Source organism: Hydractinia symbiolongicarpus, chromosome 5, assembly GCF_029227915.1.
Source record: "Hydractinia symbiolongicarpus strain clone_291-10 chromosome 5, HSymV2.1, whole genome shotgun sequence".
Taxonomy (NCBI): Eukaryota; Metazoa; Cnidaria; class Hydrozoa; order Anthoathecata; family Hydractiniidae; genus Hydractinia; species Hydractinia symbiolongicarpus.
In genome coordinates, this window is record NC_079879.1 from 24017845 (window position 1) to 24036315 (window position 18471).

The 18471-nt window shown below is 35.4% G+C and overlaps 2 protein-coding genes across 2 annotated transcripts; both read left to right on the plus strand.

The window, feature by feature from the left end:
* The first annotated feature begins 835 nt into the window (after positions 1 to 835).
* LOC130645534 (dentin sialophosphoprotein-like) lies at positions 836 to 17218 on the plus strand. The gene is made up of 5 exons (XM_057451552.1): positions 836 to 1164; positions 8751 to 8964; positions 10305 to 10334; positions 11689 to 15020; positions 15479 to 17218. Exons 1-5 carry the CDS (start codon positions 857 to 859, stop codon positions 16125 to 16127), a joined length of 4533 nt encoding a protein of 1510 aa, XP_057307535.1. The 5' UTR covers positions 836 to 856; the 3' UTR covers positions 16128 to 17218.
* On the plus strand, positions 1189 to 8699 carry LOC130645536 (uncharacterized). The gene is made up of 3 exons (XM_057451554.1): positions 1189 to 6093; positions 6189 to 6399; positions 6484 to 8699. The coding sequence occupies exons 1-3, from the start codon at positions 4278 to 4280 to the stop codon at positions 6815 to 6817; spliced, it is 2361 nt and encodes a 786-aa protein (XP_057307537.1). The 5' UTR covers positions 1189 to 4277; the 3' UTR covers positions 6818 to 8699.
* Positions 17219 to 18471: the final 1253 nt, after the last annotated feature.

Sequence of the window (18471 nt, forward strand, 5' to 3'; positions counted from 1 at the left end):
GCGTTGTCAGAAGGCCGCTGACCTCGCGCTTTTGCATGCGCTGGGGCGATTTAAAAAAAGTTGAACAGGCTCTACTTTTTGCGAGCTACGTTTTGCGCTTCAGGTTAACAGCCAATCAAAATGAGTCTGTCAAAATGAGTCTGTGGAGGCACAAAGAAACAACATTGTAAACAAACTTAAAAAGACTAATCGTGATCTGACGACATTAAATCCTTAACCAAAACGTTGTATAGTCCTTTGATTCTTCTTTCTATGGAAAGTCGTCTCATCCACATGTTTTTCTTACGTATTTTACAACGTTGTTTATTTCTACGCCATAAAAATATTGCTAGGACTACTCTCAAAGTTTGCAGCAACAAATATCGTCTGTTTACATCAGCCATGTTTTGCAAAAAACACGTGAGCAAAAATCGCTAAATGGAAATGGTTCGGTGTATGTGATAAAAGTCGCGGCGCATTTTACGACTGGGTGCAAAATGTTGCTGTATGGAAACCGGCCTTAAACGTGGTCTGAGAAATTAGTTTAATTGCAATGTGCTTCTCCACTATACTTTAGTTTTATGTCCCAATTTTAATAGCGGAGATTCGTTTTTAGGTTTGCGGCGCGCGGTGCCGTCGTGTAAGTTAGCCTTCATCCCACATTAAAAAAGGCCCAAAACCATAGAAATAAAAATTGGATCATTGTAAACATTTTTATAAAATATTATTTAGAAAGATTAAAGATTTGGCCAATTTCTTTTAAATTTAACATAAATTGATAAAACATTTGATATAATTTCGTTTAAGCAATGACATAATAATGAACGTCACGCCAGCTATGTTTTAGTGTGCCGTGCCAGCAAAGTGCAAACGAGTCATGGACGACGAGGGCTCATCTAGCTGGTGCTCTTCATGCACGGTTAAAGTACCTGAAAGACAATCTGGAGTTACATCACTTTCATATTCGCAGATACAATTTCCAGAGAATTTATCATTTGAAACCTTGCGCGAACATTTAGTTTCAAGAAACGTATTAGGAGCTGATGAAAAAGTAGAAAAAGAAGCATTGATATCATTGTTTCGAAAACACATCTTGCCTTTGCCAAAGAGAGAAGGAAACAATGAAGTAAAGCGTTTAAATGCTGGTGTAAGAGCTGTCAATATCACTAAAAATAAGACAGAAAGGTATACCAGGAACATTATTTTATTTTTAATATTATTTGCTTTTCTGTTCTTTAGTAGTTAGCTAGCCCAGCTAGCTAGCAAACTAACTTGGGGTTATTTATAGCTAGATAGGCTAAATAATTTACTTTAGTCTATAGACGACTTTCATCTTGACGCCTGTTGTTTAAAATCCCCAGACCTATTACGCAAATTGACAGGCCGAACATGCAGGTAGCAAGTTGTGAACCAGTCTATTCTTAACTTTATTTTTCAGTTGGAGGCTATAGCTTGCTTAGAAATCTCGTCAAAACGTAAATATTAAAAGTCATCTATAGGCAAGTAGATTAATTTTAGCTACGTCAAAAAATTGACAGGTAATAAAATAAAGACTGGAAGTCAAGAAAGTCAAATATATATATAGCTATAGCTTTGTTTGTGCCAAAAGTTCAAAAGTTTGTTAATGTAGAGTTCTAGAAGGCTTCATTTTATTAAATATACCTTAAATATATAGTTAAAAAGGCATGCAGGTTGTCTGTTTTTTTTAACGAAATTATAGGAATAATTAGCACAAGTTCAGAAATAATTCAGTTACATACAGGACGAATAATGGCCAAAAAGTGTGAATTTTATTCACAAAGTTGCTAGATCGTGCAGGTGTTTTCGGTAAGTTGGCATCCTCATAAACTATAATTTAATTTTAAGGTCAAAAGATCCCCACTTCGAAATAAAGTTTGGAATTTGCTGGTCAACAGCGTACTGAATTATCTTGCTTGTTCATTTGTGTAAGAGGTCTGAGGAATATAAACAACAGGTGTCATAAAACTTTTCGCAAGGTTAGGTGCAAATGTTAAATTCCACATATGCATGTTTATCCTGACAACCAAGAAGTGAAGGACCACCACATTTTTATTGTAACAATAGCTGCCCCGCTTAATTCCCTCTTGAAAAGTGTATACGTAATTGTAGCATTATTAAAAACATTTTGTGATAAAGGTTGATTTAAAAGCTACGAACAAATACTTCATTTGCTGTTAAGGTCCACCATTCGCTGTTGATGGTTTTTACAGAACGGTTATTGATCATCAAGCATCAAGCCCTTGCGCGCAGATCATCGTGAATCTGATTTTTTTTATTATCATCTTTTCAAAAGTTTATTTAATGAACGACGTCTCGTCTTGATGATATGTTTACTATATCTCTCCAGGACCCCGTATTCAAGGGGATTTCCGTAAGGTATAGTTCCCCCACATGGATTCGGTACTTTCCCTTTATTCTCAAAGCACAAAATATCAATGGTGCATTTCTTGAGGCGAGTTGCACCCAGCCAGTCACTCACATAAAAGAAAATAAAGTGGTTCATATCATAATAATAATAGAGAAAGAAACTTTAAAAATTGGATTCCCGTATTGAATTTTGAATTTGTGAGAGGTAAGAATCACGAGAATCCAACTAGATTCTGTGGATTCACGAAGTCGTACAGCCTTCGAATTTCGCTTCGGCACTCGGCAATTGCCAAAGTAATTGCCGAAGTATTAGCAGTTATGAGGCTTTCACTTCGGCAATAATATTGCCGAAGAAAAACTCGATCGTCGACTGTTGTAGCAGTCTTTTTCAGGAATATTTGAGTAGGTGTGCGACGATTTCCTTTTCTACATGTCCGAAATAGTATGCATGACTATACTGTCATTTTTATATTTATTGTTCACTTTTCGGGTCATCACAAGCAAATAGGCAAAAATATGCTTTGTTTTCAAGCTAAAAAAAATCTTTATCCATGTGGCTTAAAACTTCAAAAAAATTTACACCGCATGTGCCACGGCGTGCGCGTGCGATCGCACGGCTCTCCTGAAAAAGACTGTTGTAGTTTCCTTTTATGAATATTCATATTATCCAAACTCCTAGATTTCATCAAACAGATATCGCCACAATGACACAAATAACTTTCCACTGCCCACTTCAAAAACAAAGAAAAATAAAAAAAACATATAGTCTCGATGCCCCCAGCTATTGAATTCTCTTTTAAGGGAGAATGTTGAAAACCCTTAAACGACGTGAAGGTAGACAACACGATCCCTTTAACCAATGCACTGCACTGTGTTGACTAACTTAATTTATTCAGTTCGGCCTGCGGTTCAAAATGGCGGAGTGACCAAGTAAGGTTGTATTATCGTTCCCAAGAAAAACAAAAGCATCAGGATTAACTCAGTTGAATTTGTTGATGTTTTATACTCATCAAGGCTTGGCACCACATTTACATTTTTTCATTTTAAAAAGTGCCGAAGAAGGTGCCGAAGTCTGCTGAGGCAATTGCCGAAGGTTTTCAGTGCTTTTAACCATTGTCTTCGGCATTTTTTCTGCTGAAAGACTGCCGAAGTGATGTTGAAAAATTGCGAAGTTACTTAGGCAATTATTTGCCGAAGCAAATATATCTGAAATTCGAAGACTGTGGTAGTTGCAAGAATCCATAGCTAAGGTTGGATTTGACAGCCTGGTATTCCATTGTTTATAATTCACTGGCCAGTAATATTGAAAATTATTATTCATTGTAAATGACCACAAAAACTAAGTGGTGACAGGCATATATAATCTCGAAGTAAAAAATGTTTATTGAGACCTATTTTATTTGTACCATTGAATTTTAACAAAGGAGCAATAAAGCTGCAACCCTTTTAATTCACGGCGGCACGCGGCAAATGCCGACGTGATTGCCGTCGTGATTTGAGAAAAACTAATATCACGTCGGCAAAAAAATGCCGTCGCTAGAATTTTTATATTTTCAAAAAAAAAAAAAATTGTTGCCTAAAGAAATAAAGATTTTTCACTTATTTCGAAAAAAAATACAGTAAAAAACTTTTTTCTTTTCTTTCCTTTAAATCCTTTCTTTTCATTGCTTTCGGGAACTCAAGTTTTGTTTACATTTTGTTATTTCTTCTACGAACCCACCATGTGTATGTTTTTTCATTCATTCATTTTTTCCTCCACGTGTTCTTTTCTATTTTTAATTCATTCGAATTGCGTCATAAAAAAAAAAAGAAAATTTTTATTCCCGTAGGGACATCTTCTCTTTTTGTTAAGTCGATTCAAACGTGCCACTTTATTAACAACAAACATTTTACCAGTGAAGACTTCAAAAATGGTTAATTTGTCTGTAGTGAAAAAGTGGAATTTAAAAGAATTTGAGTATTTTTGTGATGATCCAAGTGATCCTTCGAAAGTTACAAAAATAAAATGTTTAGTGTGTAGCGAATTTTATGGAGAAAATTCAAAAGAATTAGAAAGGTTACAAGGCCAAGTTAAAATGCAGGTCAAAAAATGGGTCGATGGAAGTTCAACAGTGAAAAAAAATAATGCCGTCGATCATTTGAAATCAAATACCCATAACAAAGCAGTGCAACGACTCAAAGAAAAGCAAACCCCTACTACAGGCCAAGAGATCGCTCAGTCTTCAAGTAAGGAAAAAACTATCGTCGAACATGGTAGAGACTTACTGAAAGGACAGAAATCACAATTGGTAAAAAAGTTTCAGTTGGCTCATTTTCTTATTGCTAACAATAAATCGTTTCAATTCTATACAGACCTGGTGCATTTTCAGAAAGAAGTTTATAATGTGGATGTGGGATCTGGATACCTTCATAGTTTGTCTGCAAAGGAAATGGTATTATATTTATCAAAATCGATAGTGGAAGAAAATATAACTATTCCTTTGAATGACGGAACAAGGATTTATTTTAGTGTCTTGGTTGATGGTTCATCCAACGCTAAAACCATGGACGAAAAAGAAGTTTACGTCATAAAAACATGCGATGATGGTAAGCCTCGCTATGATGTGTTATCAATGGAGCAACCAGAGGATGCAAGTGCCGCAGGGTTGAAAGATTCTTTAGACAATGCTATTGGAAAAGGAAACTTTACTTTCAATCGCCGTGAACGTGAGATCGGACTTGGTTCTGATGGAACGAATACAAACAAAGCTCTGTATCGGTTAGAGAAAGAGGAAGTTGGAGATCATCTATGTTTAGTTCTTTGCCTTAGTCATAAGTTAGAGTTGGCTGTTCATGACGCATTTGACAAATCGTCGTTGAATGAAGATGCTGAAGCACAACTTGTGTCAACGTATTACTTGTTCAAAAGGGCAAACCTGAAATGGCGCTTATTTAAAAGGCACGCAATTATGGTTGGTGAATCATATCGTCGTTACAAACGCCCAGGTGGTACTCGTTGGGTAGCACACCAATCTGATGCTTTAGATTCATTTCTATGTAATTTAGCTTCTTTACTTGGCTTTTTAAACAATGAAATTTCAGATCCTTACAATGCCACTATGAAAAAAGAAGGTCCCAGATTGGAAGGGGTGTTGAATGATTGTACCGATTTGATAATTCTCGTTTTTCAAGCTGTCAAAATTGATATCATACGCTTGATAAAACCGACGTCCCTGATCATGGAAAAATTATCTTTAATTCTACCAGAAGCAATCGCAACTATCAACGTAACCTTGAAAAAAATAAGGAAATTAAAATCTAAGATTGAAGAAGATGGGATCGATGCCTTGAAAAATGAATCACTTTTTCCAACGCTAAACATGGTTTTTCTTCCTAAAATTGAATTTGATGAGGATGGGAGAAGTTTGGGACGATCGACTAGAGCTGCTCCTGCAAGTATTGGTGTTACAACCTACAATGGCTATACACTTAGCAATGGCAATCTTGAAAACGCATTACACAGAAACGAAAGGGAAATTCTGAAAGTTTTGGATACTCTGGAAACATCTCTTTGTGAGCGATTAGCTTTTCTTTCAGAAGACCCAATGCTTTTGAGTGCAGCCATTCTTCTTGATTCGCAATCATATCAAAACAAAGAAGAAGAAGAAATAAAACAAGCATGCGATCAACTCGCGGTTCATTTCAAGTCACCGTTAGAAGCCAATGGTTTTGTGAAACAACGTATTCGTGAGTTGTATAACACCGCATTAAAAAATATTCTTCTGTTATCAATAATTGTACAATCAGTGGTTTTATTTTTTTATTTTTTATTTTTAATTCAGCTGCTGAACTCACGACTATGTATGAATATATCATTACTTTCATGTCAAGAACATCAAGCGAAAAATGCTGGCAACAAATGTTCACGCTGAGAGAAAAACTTCAACTTCAAAATATACTTCAACTGGTGGAGATATGCTTGGTAATTCCAATTTCAAACGCTGAGGTAGAGAGGGTGTTCTCGGGATTTACAAAGATGATGACACGTGATAGGTGAAATAAATAATTTCTTTAATACTCATTTCTATGCATTGAATCTCATTCATAACCAAACTTCACTTTATAATAAATTTTTAGATTGTCCTTGAAAAACGAAAGTCAAGAAGCTATTCTGCGTGTTCGTGGTGATCGAAACTTCAAACCATCGAGATACGATAAAGCGGTTACTATGTTTTTAAACCAATATCCAAATGGTGAAGTCAGGAAAAGAGCTCGAAGACTCGTTGGTCACAAATTCCATCGAAGAAGAAGAGCAAAAAAAGTCCTTCCTGTAATTGTTCCACTCAGTGATGACGATGGGGAGAGCGACGATGATGATTGCAACCAAAATCCACAACAAGAGCTTGTTAACCTTTCTGACATATCCAGTGATGAATCACAATGGTCCGAGTCTGATTCCGATGACGAATAATGCAAGAGTTTGCTAAAAAACATTGTTTTTTTATATTACGTGTAGCAATAAGTATCACCACAGGCTGAAAAAAAAAGCATTTTAATAAACACTATCTTTTCAGATATGACGGGTCCCTCAACGGATGCTTAATCGCCTTTCAAGGCTTTTTTTACATAATGCAGACATACATATCCACGATGTGTTACGACTGTTCCGCCTGTAAGTGCATCATGCAAACTTGATTCATCCGTGCTTCGTCGGCGTTCACCTCCGTACGAGTTAGGAACCGCATGGCCTGTATATCTTCCGTGAGACCGAGGCTACCAACCACGAAGGGGCCGGGCTGTTGATATCTGTGTCTACGTAGTTCCTAATTAGGCCAGGAGTCGGTGAATTAGCTAGGATGAACTTGTTGGCTTTGTACAGTCACACACGTGGTTCGTGTGCCAAAAAGAGAGGTCGTGCGAAGCGAAGATTTTCAGTTCTAAGAATAGGTACAGGGGCTTCGATATGTCCAACATGTGGGTGGGGAAATGGTAGCGTAGCTCGTAGTGGTCGATTGTGGGTTGTTTTCGAAACGATGATTTAGAAGATAGAAGACTGCAACTAATGAAAATTTTTCTCTATTATTCGTAAATTTCATAAAACGTTTTAAGTATGATAAAAAAAATATATATACAACTTTAAACAACACCGAAAACGAAAGGAAAAACCCCTTTTCTTAAAAAAAAGTTTTGCCGACGTGAAAGCCGTCGTAAAAAATTCCTAATTAAAAGGGTTGAAGCTGTCTATAGCAGCCACTTAAAAGAACCATAAATTTAACATTTACGTAACAATAACTTAATATTAATTTATATCAGAACTTAAAGAATCATAAATTTTTCCATTAATGACAGGGTGGCCATTGTAAATTTGGATGTTAGAGTAGGTTAAAATCACGTTTGTTAATCATTTTTAAGTTGTAAGGAATTAAATGACTGGTTTCTTCTTACCAGCACCCTTAGGGCCTTTTTATATGAGAAACGGGCAACTTGCCCATCGAGTTTTCCGACAGAGCTGGGTAATATCAACTCGGGTTTATATGTAAAGTCATTCTCCATCCCGGGTTTGTATGAAGAAAAACCAGAAGGAAATTGACTATGTCAACAAATATGACTTCCATCAACAAAAAAAGAAGACAGCAATACTGTTAATGCTTAAAACAACTGTGTTATCACTATTAATGCAAATCAATGGATTAATTTGCTCCTCTCAAGCTCATTTGCAATTACTCAATCACTTTAGATAACTTAAGATAACTAACTCTACATAAATATCGTTATTGCTTCAATTTGTCAGCATTAAAGTCGTTGGCATTATATTCACAGATCAATTTACATTCTATGTTAAAGATAATAGATAACCTACGGAGAAAATATAACCCTGGGAACAAGGTTGGGGATAAATAGCACTACAAACAAAATGGCAGACCATTGCAATAAGTGCAACGTGTAGCACGTGTCAGTGTCTCTTCGTCCACTGTTTAAATTTAATTATATGGTATTTACCTATTATAAAGTACTTCCTACAACGAACCAAGGTGTTTTGTTAATATATTTAGCACTTTTACACCACTTAAAGAACACTCATGGGATTGATGAGAGTGAAATAAACCAGAAAAAAATCGGAAAAACGCACGTGCAAATTTTCTAAAATAGATTTACGCATGCGATGTGTAGCACCCGTGTTGTCTTCTTCGTGGAATTCTCTGATTTTAGTTAACACTAAATTCGCATTTTTTGGATTTTATCATAACATAATAGCATTAAAATTTAAATTTAAAAAGCTTGTGAGACATTGTTTCTCAAATTTTAATCTTTTTTTTATATTTGTTTTCTATACGGTCGCCTCTATTTTCCCCTATTGAGAGTTCGCTATAAATATGCAACTATATATGTTACTATATTTATAGAAAGAAAAGAAAGATGATTGAAAGTGATGTTGAATCCATTGAAAGTGCTCCAAACCAGGATGATGCAAGAGTTGGTGGAACAAGTCATAATGATCTTACTGTCCGAATTCCTGACCATAGAAATGAAAGTAGTAAACCAGTGAAATTAAAACGAAAAAATTATGACAAGATACAGAAACAAAACCAAGAAAAAAATGCAAGATTAGATGAAAAGGTAAATTTTTTTTCTGAAACTTGTGAAAAGGGCAAAGGATGTATTTGGGTTGGGTTGTCAGTAAACAATCGAAATTCGATATTACTTGCATCTGGGTACAGAGGTGAAGAAAAAAATGCCTATAGATTCGGCTGAATTAGCTTTTAAATATTTATCAGCTTTTATTTATATCAACCATGCTGCTCTCTTTACTATATATACCTTTGACAAAAAAATTAAGTCTGGTTACTGGTAACAGTGACTTTACTTCTCTGCTAAACCTTACATTTCCATTTTACCCTATTCTAATGAAAAATTAGTTTGTTAAGACAGGATTTATTAGAGAAGAAAATGTTATGGGACTATTTCTCGGGGTAGTCTGTCACTTTGTATTTATGAAAAATGTACTGTATGCCTTACTCTTTTTATGTGGGCATACTATATCGAATTTTTATGGCTACATTTTCAAAAAGAATATTAAGGGTAAATCTTCTAATACACTATCACTTTCTTATTTTAGAATATTTGACGGTTGAAAAACAAAAAAACATTAAGAAAGAACTGTCAGCCTATTTTTTTCCTAATGATGTTGCATGCCCAAGAAAAATGTGTTGCTTTTGATCTTAAAAAACATGCTCCTTTATGCTAGCACTTGTATTCTCACCCCGTGTTGTACTCTGAGACTTAACGAAAGACAAAAGACCATTTGAAGCCACAAGCCATCCAGGCCAGCCTTTGTTGTCAAGAAAATTGTGCAACAAGAGTGTGAACCCATGCAAATTTAATATAACCAGAAACTTGACAGGTTCTGTGCCCTGAAACTGTATACAGCATTTTCTCAACAGTAAAATATTGTCCCCCTCCTGTTTTTCGTGCTATCACTCTTTTGTTTGGGGGGTTACACTGATACTGAATCATGATAAGTTTCCTATTTTTGTTTTTCTCTAAACATCCATCTTCACAATAGATGTTTGTAGAAAGCTCATACAAAACTTTTTAAATGCAAGTTTCTGTTTTGCAATTGCTTTGTTTTTATTTTTTTGGTTTAAGCTAACTGACAGAGATCTTTAATTTACGAACAGAAAAAAAGTGTATCCAGGTTGTTATTAATTATTATACACAATGTTCTAGGAAATGCAATGTGAAAAACATTTGGAATTTAACAGACCAGCCTGAAATGTTAGCCACAAACAGCTCAAGAGCAAAGCAATGGAAATCTGAATAAGACCAATTTGACCATATGCTTTAGTGAAAAAACTTTTTTCTAAGGGGAGTTATTAAAGCTCAAAGTTAAGGGTCTAATTTCAGTTCAGAGTTTTTTTGCAAATGCTTTACTAGTTTAAATTATACTTTATTTATAGGAACCTGTAATCCCACATGCAATGTCAGAGGTATTTACAGCAGCCAGTAATTCTACTGTTCTACAATTTACCAGATATATATCTGGTTAAAGTGGGTGTAAAGGAAATGTAACTTGAATTTCATATTCCTACTCTAACATAGTTTATTGTTTTATTGAAAAGAAAATAATCTTCTTAAACCTTTATTAACCACAGTAATATAACTAGATACAAAATAAACTTCTATTGAGTTTCTTTTCTCTATTTTGTGTTCCGTGTCTTAATTCATTACTAAATTTTAGCATTGTTTCATTTCATTGAAAGCAGTTATCAATTTACAAGGGCTTGCAAAAAATATTGATTCATTTCTTTACACTCACTTTGATTTTTTTAAAAAGGTATGGTCAAATCTACAAAAAAATCAGAGAAAGAAAATGTGTGATTTTTTTTCTAATATTCTTCTTATGTCGAGTCAAATTCACATTTTTCGCTTTTCTATTTTGTATAGAATTAAAAAGCATTTGAAAGTAAAGTTAATATATTTTTCTTATGGTTGTTACAGAATCAGAAAAAGCAGGAAAACCTGGCCAGAGAAAATCAAGAGAGATTGAGTCTTTTAGCAAGTGTACAGTCTTATACATCAGCTGATTGTTTTTTAATAAAAAGTGGGGTTTTTTGAATCTTTATTGACCTTGATATTAAATTTTATAAAAAATCTTTTTTGAGAAACCCATAGATCAACATATGCCAAAAACTTATCATGCCTAACTCCAACTATCACAAGTGATAAAAACGTTGTCGCGACAAAAGTAAAAGAAAACTACTGTCAGTTATTGAATTCCTGATAGCATAAAACCGAACCATTTGGTTTTGATGTGCTGTGAGGCTGTGTTTTGTCGAAATGGTGAAAGATAATGTTTGCTGATAAAAGAACTGTTAACAACAGTGAGTTGGTCTGGTTATTTCTTCCAATGATGTGTAATACTCTACTGATTATCTTCCAATCAAAAGTGGCGCTTTCGATGAACTTATAATTTAATAGCATAATGGTGGTGCGAAACATTGATGTAGCGCTGTCAATGCTTGTTGACACAGCTTTGAATAAATACCTACAATGTTAAAGTTGGTCTGATGCAAGGTTTGTCTCCCCTGGTTTTCTGTGCTACTGGAAATAAAATATGTTCCAGTGATTACTTCTTCTCACAACCATACAATCCAGTGGTTTTTTAATTGCATCATGGTGTTCAATAACTGAGGTCATATTGTTTATCTATGGGTTGATTTGACCTACCTTGTTTTACTGTTTTTAGTTGTTTTGTTTTAACTCTAAACTGATCTATTTTAGGCATAGATGCTTTCAAGCTTTGATTTTTAACTTTTGCTTCGGTTTGTTGATTGGTTTCAGATTTCTCCTGATTCATCTCAACAACCTGCTGCTGCAATTCTTGCTCAAGAAAGTTTGAAACCTAATGAGGAAAAACTGAAAAATAGAGTTTCACCTCCAAAAATTTCCTATGCAGCTGAAACAAGTTCGGGAAAAAAGGTCACAAAACACTTTCATGAAAGTAAGAGAAAAGTAAGACTGCCCAGTGTACGGGCGGAGTATTCAGAAACTTGTGCAGTAGAAGTGGATGAATCGATAGGAGAAGTGAAACAGCAAGTGCATGTTATTGATGAAAAAGACAAAAGTCAACCTCAGAAGTCAGTGGAAAAAGAGATAGAAGTCATAGAGGTTGATAAAGGTTGCGAGATAAATAGCAACGACAATATATCTGAGTATGCATCAGCAGAAACATTACAAATTAGTTTTAGAAGTGGGAGTATGAGATCAACTGTATTAGTGGCAAAGGCTGCTGAAGAAAAACCACAAAATAATCCTGCCGAGGAGAAGATGCAACAAAAGGAGCAACTTTCTTCAAGGGATAAACATGACTTGTCATCGTCCAGAATCAGTGGTGGCAGAAGCAATCCCCAAAGTAGTAAAAAAGAACAGGGTGATAGAGAAAGAAAAACTAGCAATCGTGGTAGAAACTCACCTAGCAGTTCCAGAAGAGCCTCTGAATCAAATTCCAGAAGTACACATGAAAGGCTTGATGTTCGTAAAGATACCAGAAAAAGTAGAAGAACGCCACCACATCCCAATCTTCGGAGAAGTAGATCTCCTGCTGCAAGATTTACTCGAGGTTCTGAGAGAAGGCCATGGCGTGGAGAAAGGCAGATTAACCGAGGTGGCCGTTCCACATTTGACAGGTCGTTTAGAAGACGCACAGTTGAATATAATAACCGTAACGCAAGAAACAGGTCTAGATCTAGAGAGAGATTAAATGAAAAAGCCAAGAGAAGAAGTAGCTCGAGAGAATTGAGAAGAAGAAGTAGTGATGATAAAGGTCATGAGAAAACCAAAAGAAGTCATGATGACGAATCTGAACTCTCTAAAAAAGAAAGGGATAAAATGAAGAAAGAATTGAAGGAAGTTGAGATGATGATCGAAATAAAATCAAAGAAAAAGAACAAGGAAAAGAATAGAGAGAATGAGTGTGTTGAAGTAAGTGGTGAAGCAGGCAAAGTGGACAAAGTAGATATCGAAACTTCGACTATCAATGTTGCTATACATTCATATGACAACACTCCTGAACCAGCTCCAGAAAGGTATCTTCAATCAATAGATGAGCGAAAAATTGGAGAAGTTAAAGATAGGAAAAGCTCACATAGTGAGCCTAAAACAGAAGAAGCTGCATCACCCGAAGAAAAGGTTGATACAGAAGCAACAGTAAAAGGTAAAGTGAATGATACCAATGTGGTGGTGGTAACTACAGAGAATTTTCAAACAAGTATTAAACCTGTTGCAAATAAAGAAGATAATACGGAAATAATGGTACAAGAGTCATCAAACGGTGCTTCAGAAAACAAAAGTGAAGATAGTTCCACAAAAAACAAGAAGCATAAACAGAAGAAGGATAAGCAAAGTGATGACAGTGGTGGTACTTCTGAGAACACTCAGAAGAGCGGGGTAGGTAAAGATGGTGCATCAACTGTGAGCAAGGAAGAAGTGTCAAGTGACAGTGGCAGCGGCAAATCTTCTAGTGAAGGTGACTCTCAATCAGACGATAGTGATCACTCAAGTGATAAGGATTCTGATTCAACAGACAATTCTGAGCAAGGAAGGTCCAAGAAGAAGAAAAAATCTAAAAAAAGAAAGAAGAAAAACAAAAGTGATTTAGAGAGTGATTTATCTGATTCAGATGACAGTGAAGATAGTTTAAAAAAACGAAAGAAAAGGAAGAAAAAGAGAAAAAAGAAGAAAAAGAAGCGTCGAAAAAAGAAGAAGGATTTAACGACGACCTTAATGGATCAAGAGCAGTTGAAGGCTTGGTTGGAGAAAGAAAAAGAGAAAATGCGAGAAGATATAATGCGCGAACTGCAGCAGCAACAACAACAACTGCAGCAAAAGGTGTCGAAACCTCCAGGTGAGATGTCGAAAAGCGAAATTGCTAAAACAACAGAAAAAAATGAAGTTCAAAAAGCGACTGGGAGCAAAAAGAAAACCAAAGTCGAAGAGGTTCAAGCAGAGTGTCTAGATGCTGAAGTTTGCGAAAGCACTGATGAGGAAATGTTATTGATGCATGGATTTCCAACTGGGATACCACTAAGCAAGGATAAGGAAGAACTAATGGAAGTAAATGAGCCTGATGGGGAAAAGGTTAAGAAAGACGAGGAGGAAATTTTTGATTTGTTTAAGTCAGATGAAGACTTGGATTATGACTTAAAAGAAGAAGGTAATTGGAAACGAAAAGCGAAGGACGAAGATGGAGCGAAATCAGATTCGAAAATGAAGAAGTCTAAAACGTATGATGGAAGTAAGGGCCACAGTCATGGTGAGCGCGAAGACAAACATAGACACCGAAGAAGAGATCGCGATCGCAACCATCGCACATCAAGAAGTAATAGTAACTCTGTAAATGGTGATAAAAAATCTCCACTGATATCAACGCATCAGAGAAGTGCGAAGAAAGAAATTAAAACAGAAAGTAATTCAAGTAGCTATCGAAATGAAACTCGCAAAGAACAGGTAGAGGAAGATAAAAGCAGGGAGGAAAAGAATGTCAGTAGGAATCGGCAAGAAAGGAGAAGTGAACGTAGAGGTGATCAACATCAACATCAAAAGCCAGACATCCCAGTTAAGCAGGAACGTCAGGAAATAAAAACACCTGTTTTGAAAGAGAGTAAAGGTAAGGAAGGTCACTCGGATTCTGGAAGGTACGAAAAAAGCAGATGTCCTTCTATTCCAAATGTGCAGATACCTGTTCAGCTGGAAAAGCAACCTCCAAGCCATGCAAGTGCAACAACACCAGTAGACGGTATGGCAATTGCAAACAAGGTAAGAGATGATGTATTTAAATCAAATGATTTTTGGAAAGGTACTACTGGGCAACAAAAGAGGACCCCTAACCCACACGTGAACGTATTTTCGAAAAACGACTCGACTTTGGAACGAGAAGATGATCCACACAAGCAAGACAATGCATCGAACAGGATCACTGGCCACTGGGTAACACCATCATTGTCCAACATTCAATCTCGACTAAAAAGTATTGCGAATCTTGAAGATTTGGGCAAAGCGAAAACACCTTGCATCTCAAGACTGGACTCTTCCTCTGAAAAGAACAAATTCGTTGGTGGTAGAGGTGTTACTGATGACGGTTTTGATACTGGGAGGTACCATAAATCTACAAATAGGTAGGTGTGAATTGTTCTTTTAGTTCAAAGTAAATACTTTTTACCACAACAATGTTCAGAAAAGCAGGAAAAGTGAAACCTCCTTTCCGATAGGAAAAACAAGGGAAATTGTTTGTTTTCAAAATCAGTAAGTGATAAATTCGTAGGAAAAAAACAATTATGTTGTGTTAAATTTTTTTTAATTCGATTATATGTAGGCAAGTCCTAACTATAAGATATAATTATGAAATTACAAAGAAAAGCAAGAAAAAGTCATTTTGCTTATGGACAAAAGAATTTCTGTGGTTCAATTGGATAGGACCGGAGTTTAATTTAACAGGAGTTTTACTTTCTGAGTTTTGAAAGGCTTTTTAACATTTAAAATTAATCGTCACATGGAATGTTTTTTGTATTTTAGCCAATGCGAATGTTGTGCGTAGAGTAATAGCTTAAAAATTTATTTTCTATAATTTCTACAGTACCAGAGACAACGAATCTGATAAACGCAATAAAGAGATTGCTGCTAAACTTGAGAAATCTTCACAACACCCGCGAAGTGAATATAGACAGAGCAGTCGTAATTCTGTTACCGACCGACATTCAAATGGACGTGACGCAAGTGACGCCAAACAACGACGTGATTCCATCGGCAGGCGACGTACGTCAACTGAAAAAAGACCTGATTCTATCGAAAGGCGTCGCGAATCTTCTGACAGACTTCGTCGTGAGGATGAACGTTTTCGAAAAGACAACAAGTCGAAAGAAGCAGTGCGATCAACGAGTACGAGAGCTCGCAACAGTACGAATGATAACAGGGACACTTTAGACAGTCGTTCTTATCGCAGAAGTGAAAAAACTTCATCGTCAACGTATCGATATGGCAATTCGTCAGGTGATCGACGTCACGCTAGTGATGCCGATCTAGGAAAATCGATTAATGATAGCAAAAAAACAGACTTGCGCGATATTGTAACCAAAAGCAATCATGACAAGGTCTTTCAACCAGCAGTACAAAGTATGCAAGGTGAATCAAGTGATTCCGATAACAGAAACGAAAATTCTTCGACGAGCGCCGTTACGAACTTTACGAGACCTGAAAAAAATTATCGTGGCTCTAAAAGAAGGTAGCTTTTAACTGTTTTTATTGTTAGTGTTTCGACTTTTTACACGACGAAGCGTATATTTTTAAAGTGGAACAAATAAAAATGTTTTTGCGCCTATCCCAGCATCTGGAATTCTCATTTTCTCTAACTTGTTTTGAATTTAATATTTTGAAAAAACGTAGTCTATAAGTAAGACCAAACTTACCCTGCTAACATAAATTTTAATACGAGGAATAAAGCATTCTTTTTATCAATAAGTTCATTACCAGACATACCTTATTAACTTTTATTACGTCTGTCCCTTCTTGCGTTCCTTTTTTAAATGTTCCCGGTCAATGTCTCATAGGTAACCTTTAACGGCCGCCCTTTTATCTTGCTAAAATTGCTAGCGTATGAGCAAACAATATCTAACACACTACTTTGTACATAGCACTTTTGTTACGATTTTAATATTTCACGTTCGGCTCTTAATATCACGGCACTCAAATGTGTTTCACTTATCGAAATGTGCCTCGATATTTCAAACTCTATATTAACCAGACGAATTTTATCTGGCTTGGTAGTGAAGGAGTCGTGATATCAAAAGTCAATTGCACTTTATATTTTTTAATATAACGTGATCTTATTTGATATTTCTCTTTCCTGCTGATACATCTTCCAACCTTTCCTTTTGTTAATAATCCCTTTATAGTTTTTGTGTATCCATGCTATTGGTTGTTTTCCAGCAATCCATCCAGCAATTTTCCAAAAATGACAGAAACAAATCTGGTTTCTTGCAATTAGATGTTCATTTTTTTCTCACGCAACTGTTGATATAATGTAGATTATCTCTTGATATTAAATGCTTATATAATATAAACATACGATGTAATGCTTTTTTGTATTTACTTTAAGAAACATCCGTTAAGCTTGACATTTATCCTCAAAATAGTTGTTTTCGCTTGCTATATGTTCACGAGGCATATGCAGTAACCAATGTCCAAATGTTAATAAATGATGTCAGTTGATCGGTTGTTAGTTAAAGTGAAAATATGTCATATTGGAAGTTAAAACTGTATTTGGCGGTTTTTTATGATGTAAATACATAAGTATGTTCGCATTCAAAGACTAGAATTACACCAGGATATTTATTGCGATTTAATGTGAGCAGATTCGCGGCTCGATGAAAATCCGCAAATTTAGCATCAGTTCAAAACAAAACGTTTTTTTGTTATCTGATTAGGAACAGGCCTAAATTTCATTGGTTTCCATTTGTTTATGTTGTGTAGATCAAGCATGAATACACACTTCAAGATCGTATTAGGCGGCTTTGCTGTATGATGTGTATTTTTTTTTTTACAACACTGCAAGTTCGAAGGTGGGCATACTACCATGCTCCTACCATGTATGATATTTTAACCAGTCTGGGTATTATTTGTTATTTTTCTATTGTTTTAAACAATATACCTGAAATCCCAGACTGATATTCTTATAACCATATTCTTTTAAAAAAGCGTGCACTTCGTTTTATTTCGTAAAGAAAGCGTCCTTCGGCGGTAGACGCTATGAGTATCACATTTAATAAAAACAAGCAGCGACTCTTTTTTGAATTAAACTTCTGAGTAAGATGTTTACAGCAATTTGTAAACCACTGCAAATTATTTTCCTTACTTTTTTTTTTCCAAACTTGGTAATGTGTGCCTCTTCAAATTGCTATTAATGTCGAAAGCGCACGTCAGAACTTTAATACTTAGATAAAAAGATCTAATGTTTTCGTCCTTTGTTTATAAACTTGTATAATGCTAACTTTAGGACTTATCTATGATTTGCCTGCGTATAATTAACTAACATCGTCAAAGGCATTCAAGTCGGCAGCCTACATACGGATACTATTGAGAATTAATCCCTTATCGAAATTTTTTAAATAACTTGAATTTTGTAATAAAACAAATTTTGTTTTTACCACTAATGGATGTACAGATAAAAATATGAAGGTAGTCTAAATATGTAACTTTAATTTACAAAATTAAGCTGCTCGTGGAAATTATTGAAATAAAGATTTAAAGACCAGATTTACAACGACCACGGTCTGTTTTTTCTATGTCGAGATGGCAAGCGTAGTTTTTATTTGGATCTAGACATTTGTGTATTTGTTCTTGTTTATGTAAACATCCCTGGGAAATAAATTGACACGAAATTAGGGTTTTCTTGTGGAGTATTAAAACAGTGACATGACGTCAACGCGTAGCCTTAGTTGGAGGAATATCTTACGGTTTTATATATAATGTTGCAATGTTTCCGTCGTGACGGAGCATTTAATCGGTTAAGTAAACAAATTCAAAAACATACTCAAAAAAGTTAATAAACAAATTAATTGATGTTCTTTTTAA

What these genes read in the sequence shown, in the direction of transcription:
- LOC130645534 (XM_057451552.1), top strand. Translation starts at nt 857, where the DNA reads ATGGACGACGAGGGCTCATCTAGCTGGTGCTCTTCATGCACGGTTAAA. An exon ending in ATGCAAGATTAGATGAAAAG is followed by an intron (nt 8,965 to 10,304) that starts GTAAATTTTTTT and finishes CTTTATTTATAG; the next exon opens with GAACCTGTAATCCCACATGC. An exon ending in TCCCACATGCAATGTCAGAG is followed by an intron (nt 10,335 to 11,688) that starts GTATTTACAGCA and finishes GATTGGTTTCAG; the next exon opens with ATTTCTCCTGATTCATCTCA.
- LOC130645536 (XM_057451554.1), top strand. Translation starts at nt 4,278, where the DNA reads ATGGTTAATTTGTCTGTAGTGAAAAAGTGGAATTTAAAAGAATTTGAG. An exon ending in TTTTGTGAAACAACGTATTC is followed by an intron (nt 6,094 to 6,188) that starts GTGAGTTGTATA and finishes TTTTTAATTCAG; the next exon opens with CTGCTGAACTCACGACTATG. An exon ending in AAGATGATGACACGTGATAG is followed by an intron (nt 6,400 to 6,483) that starts GTGAAATAAATA and finishes ATAAATTTTTAG; the next exon opens with ATTGTCCTTGAAAAACGAAA.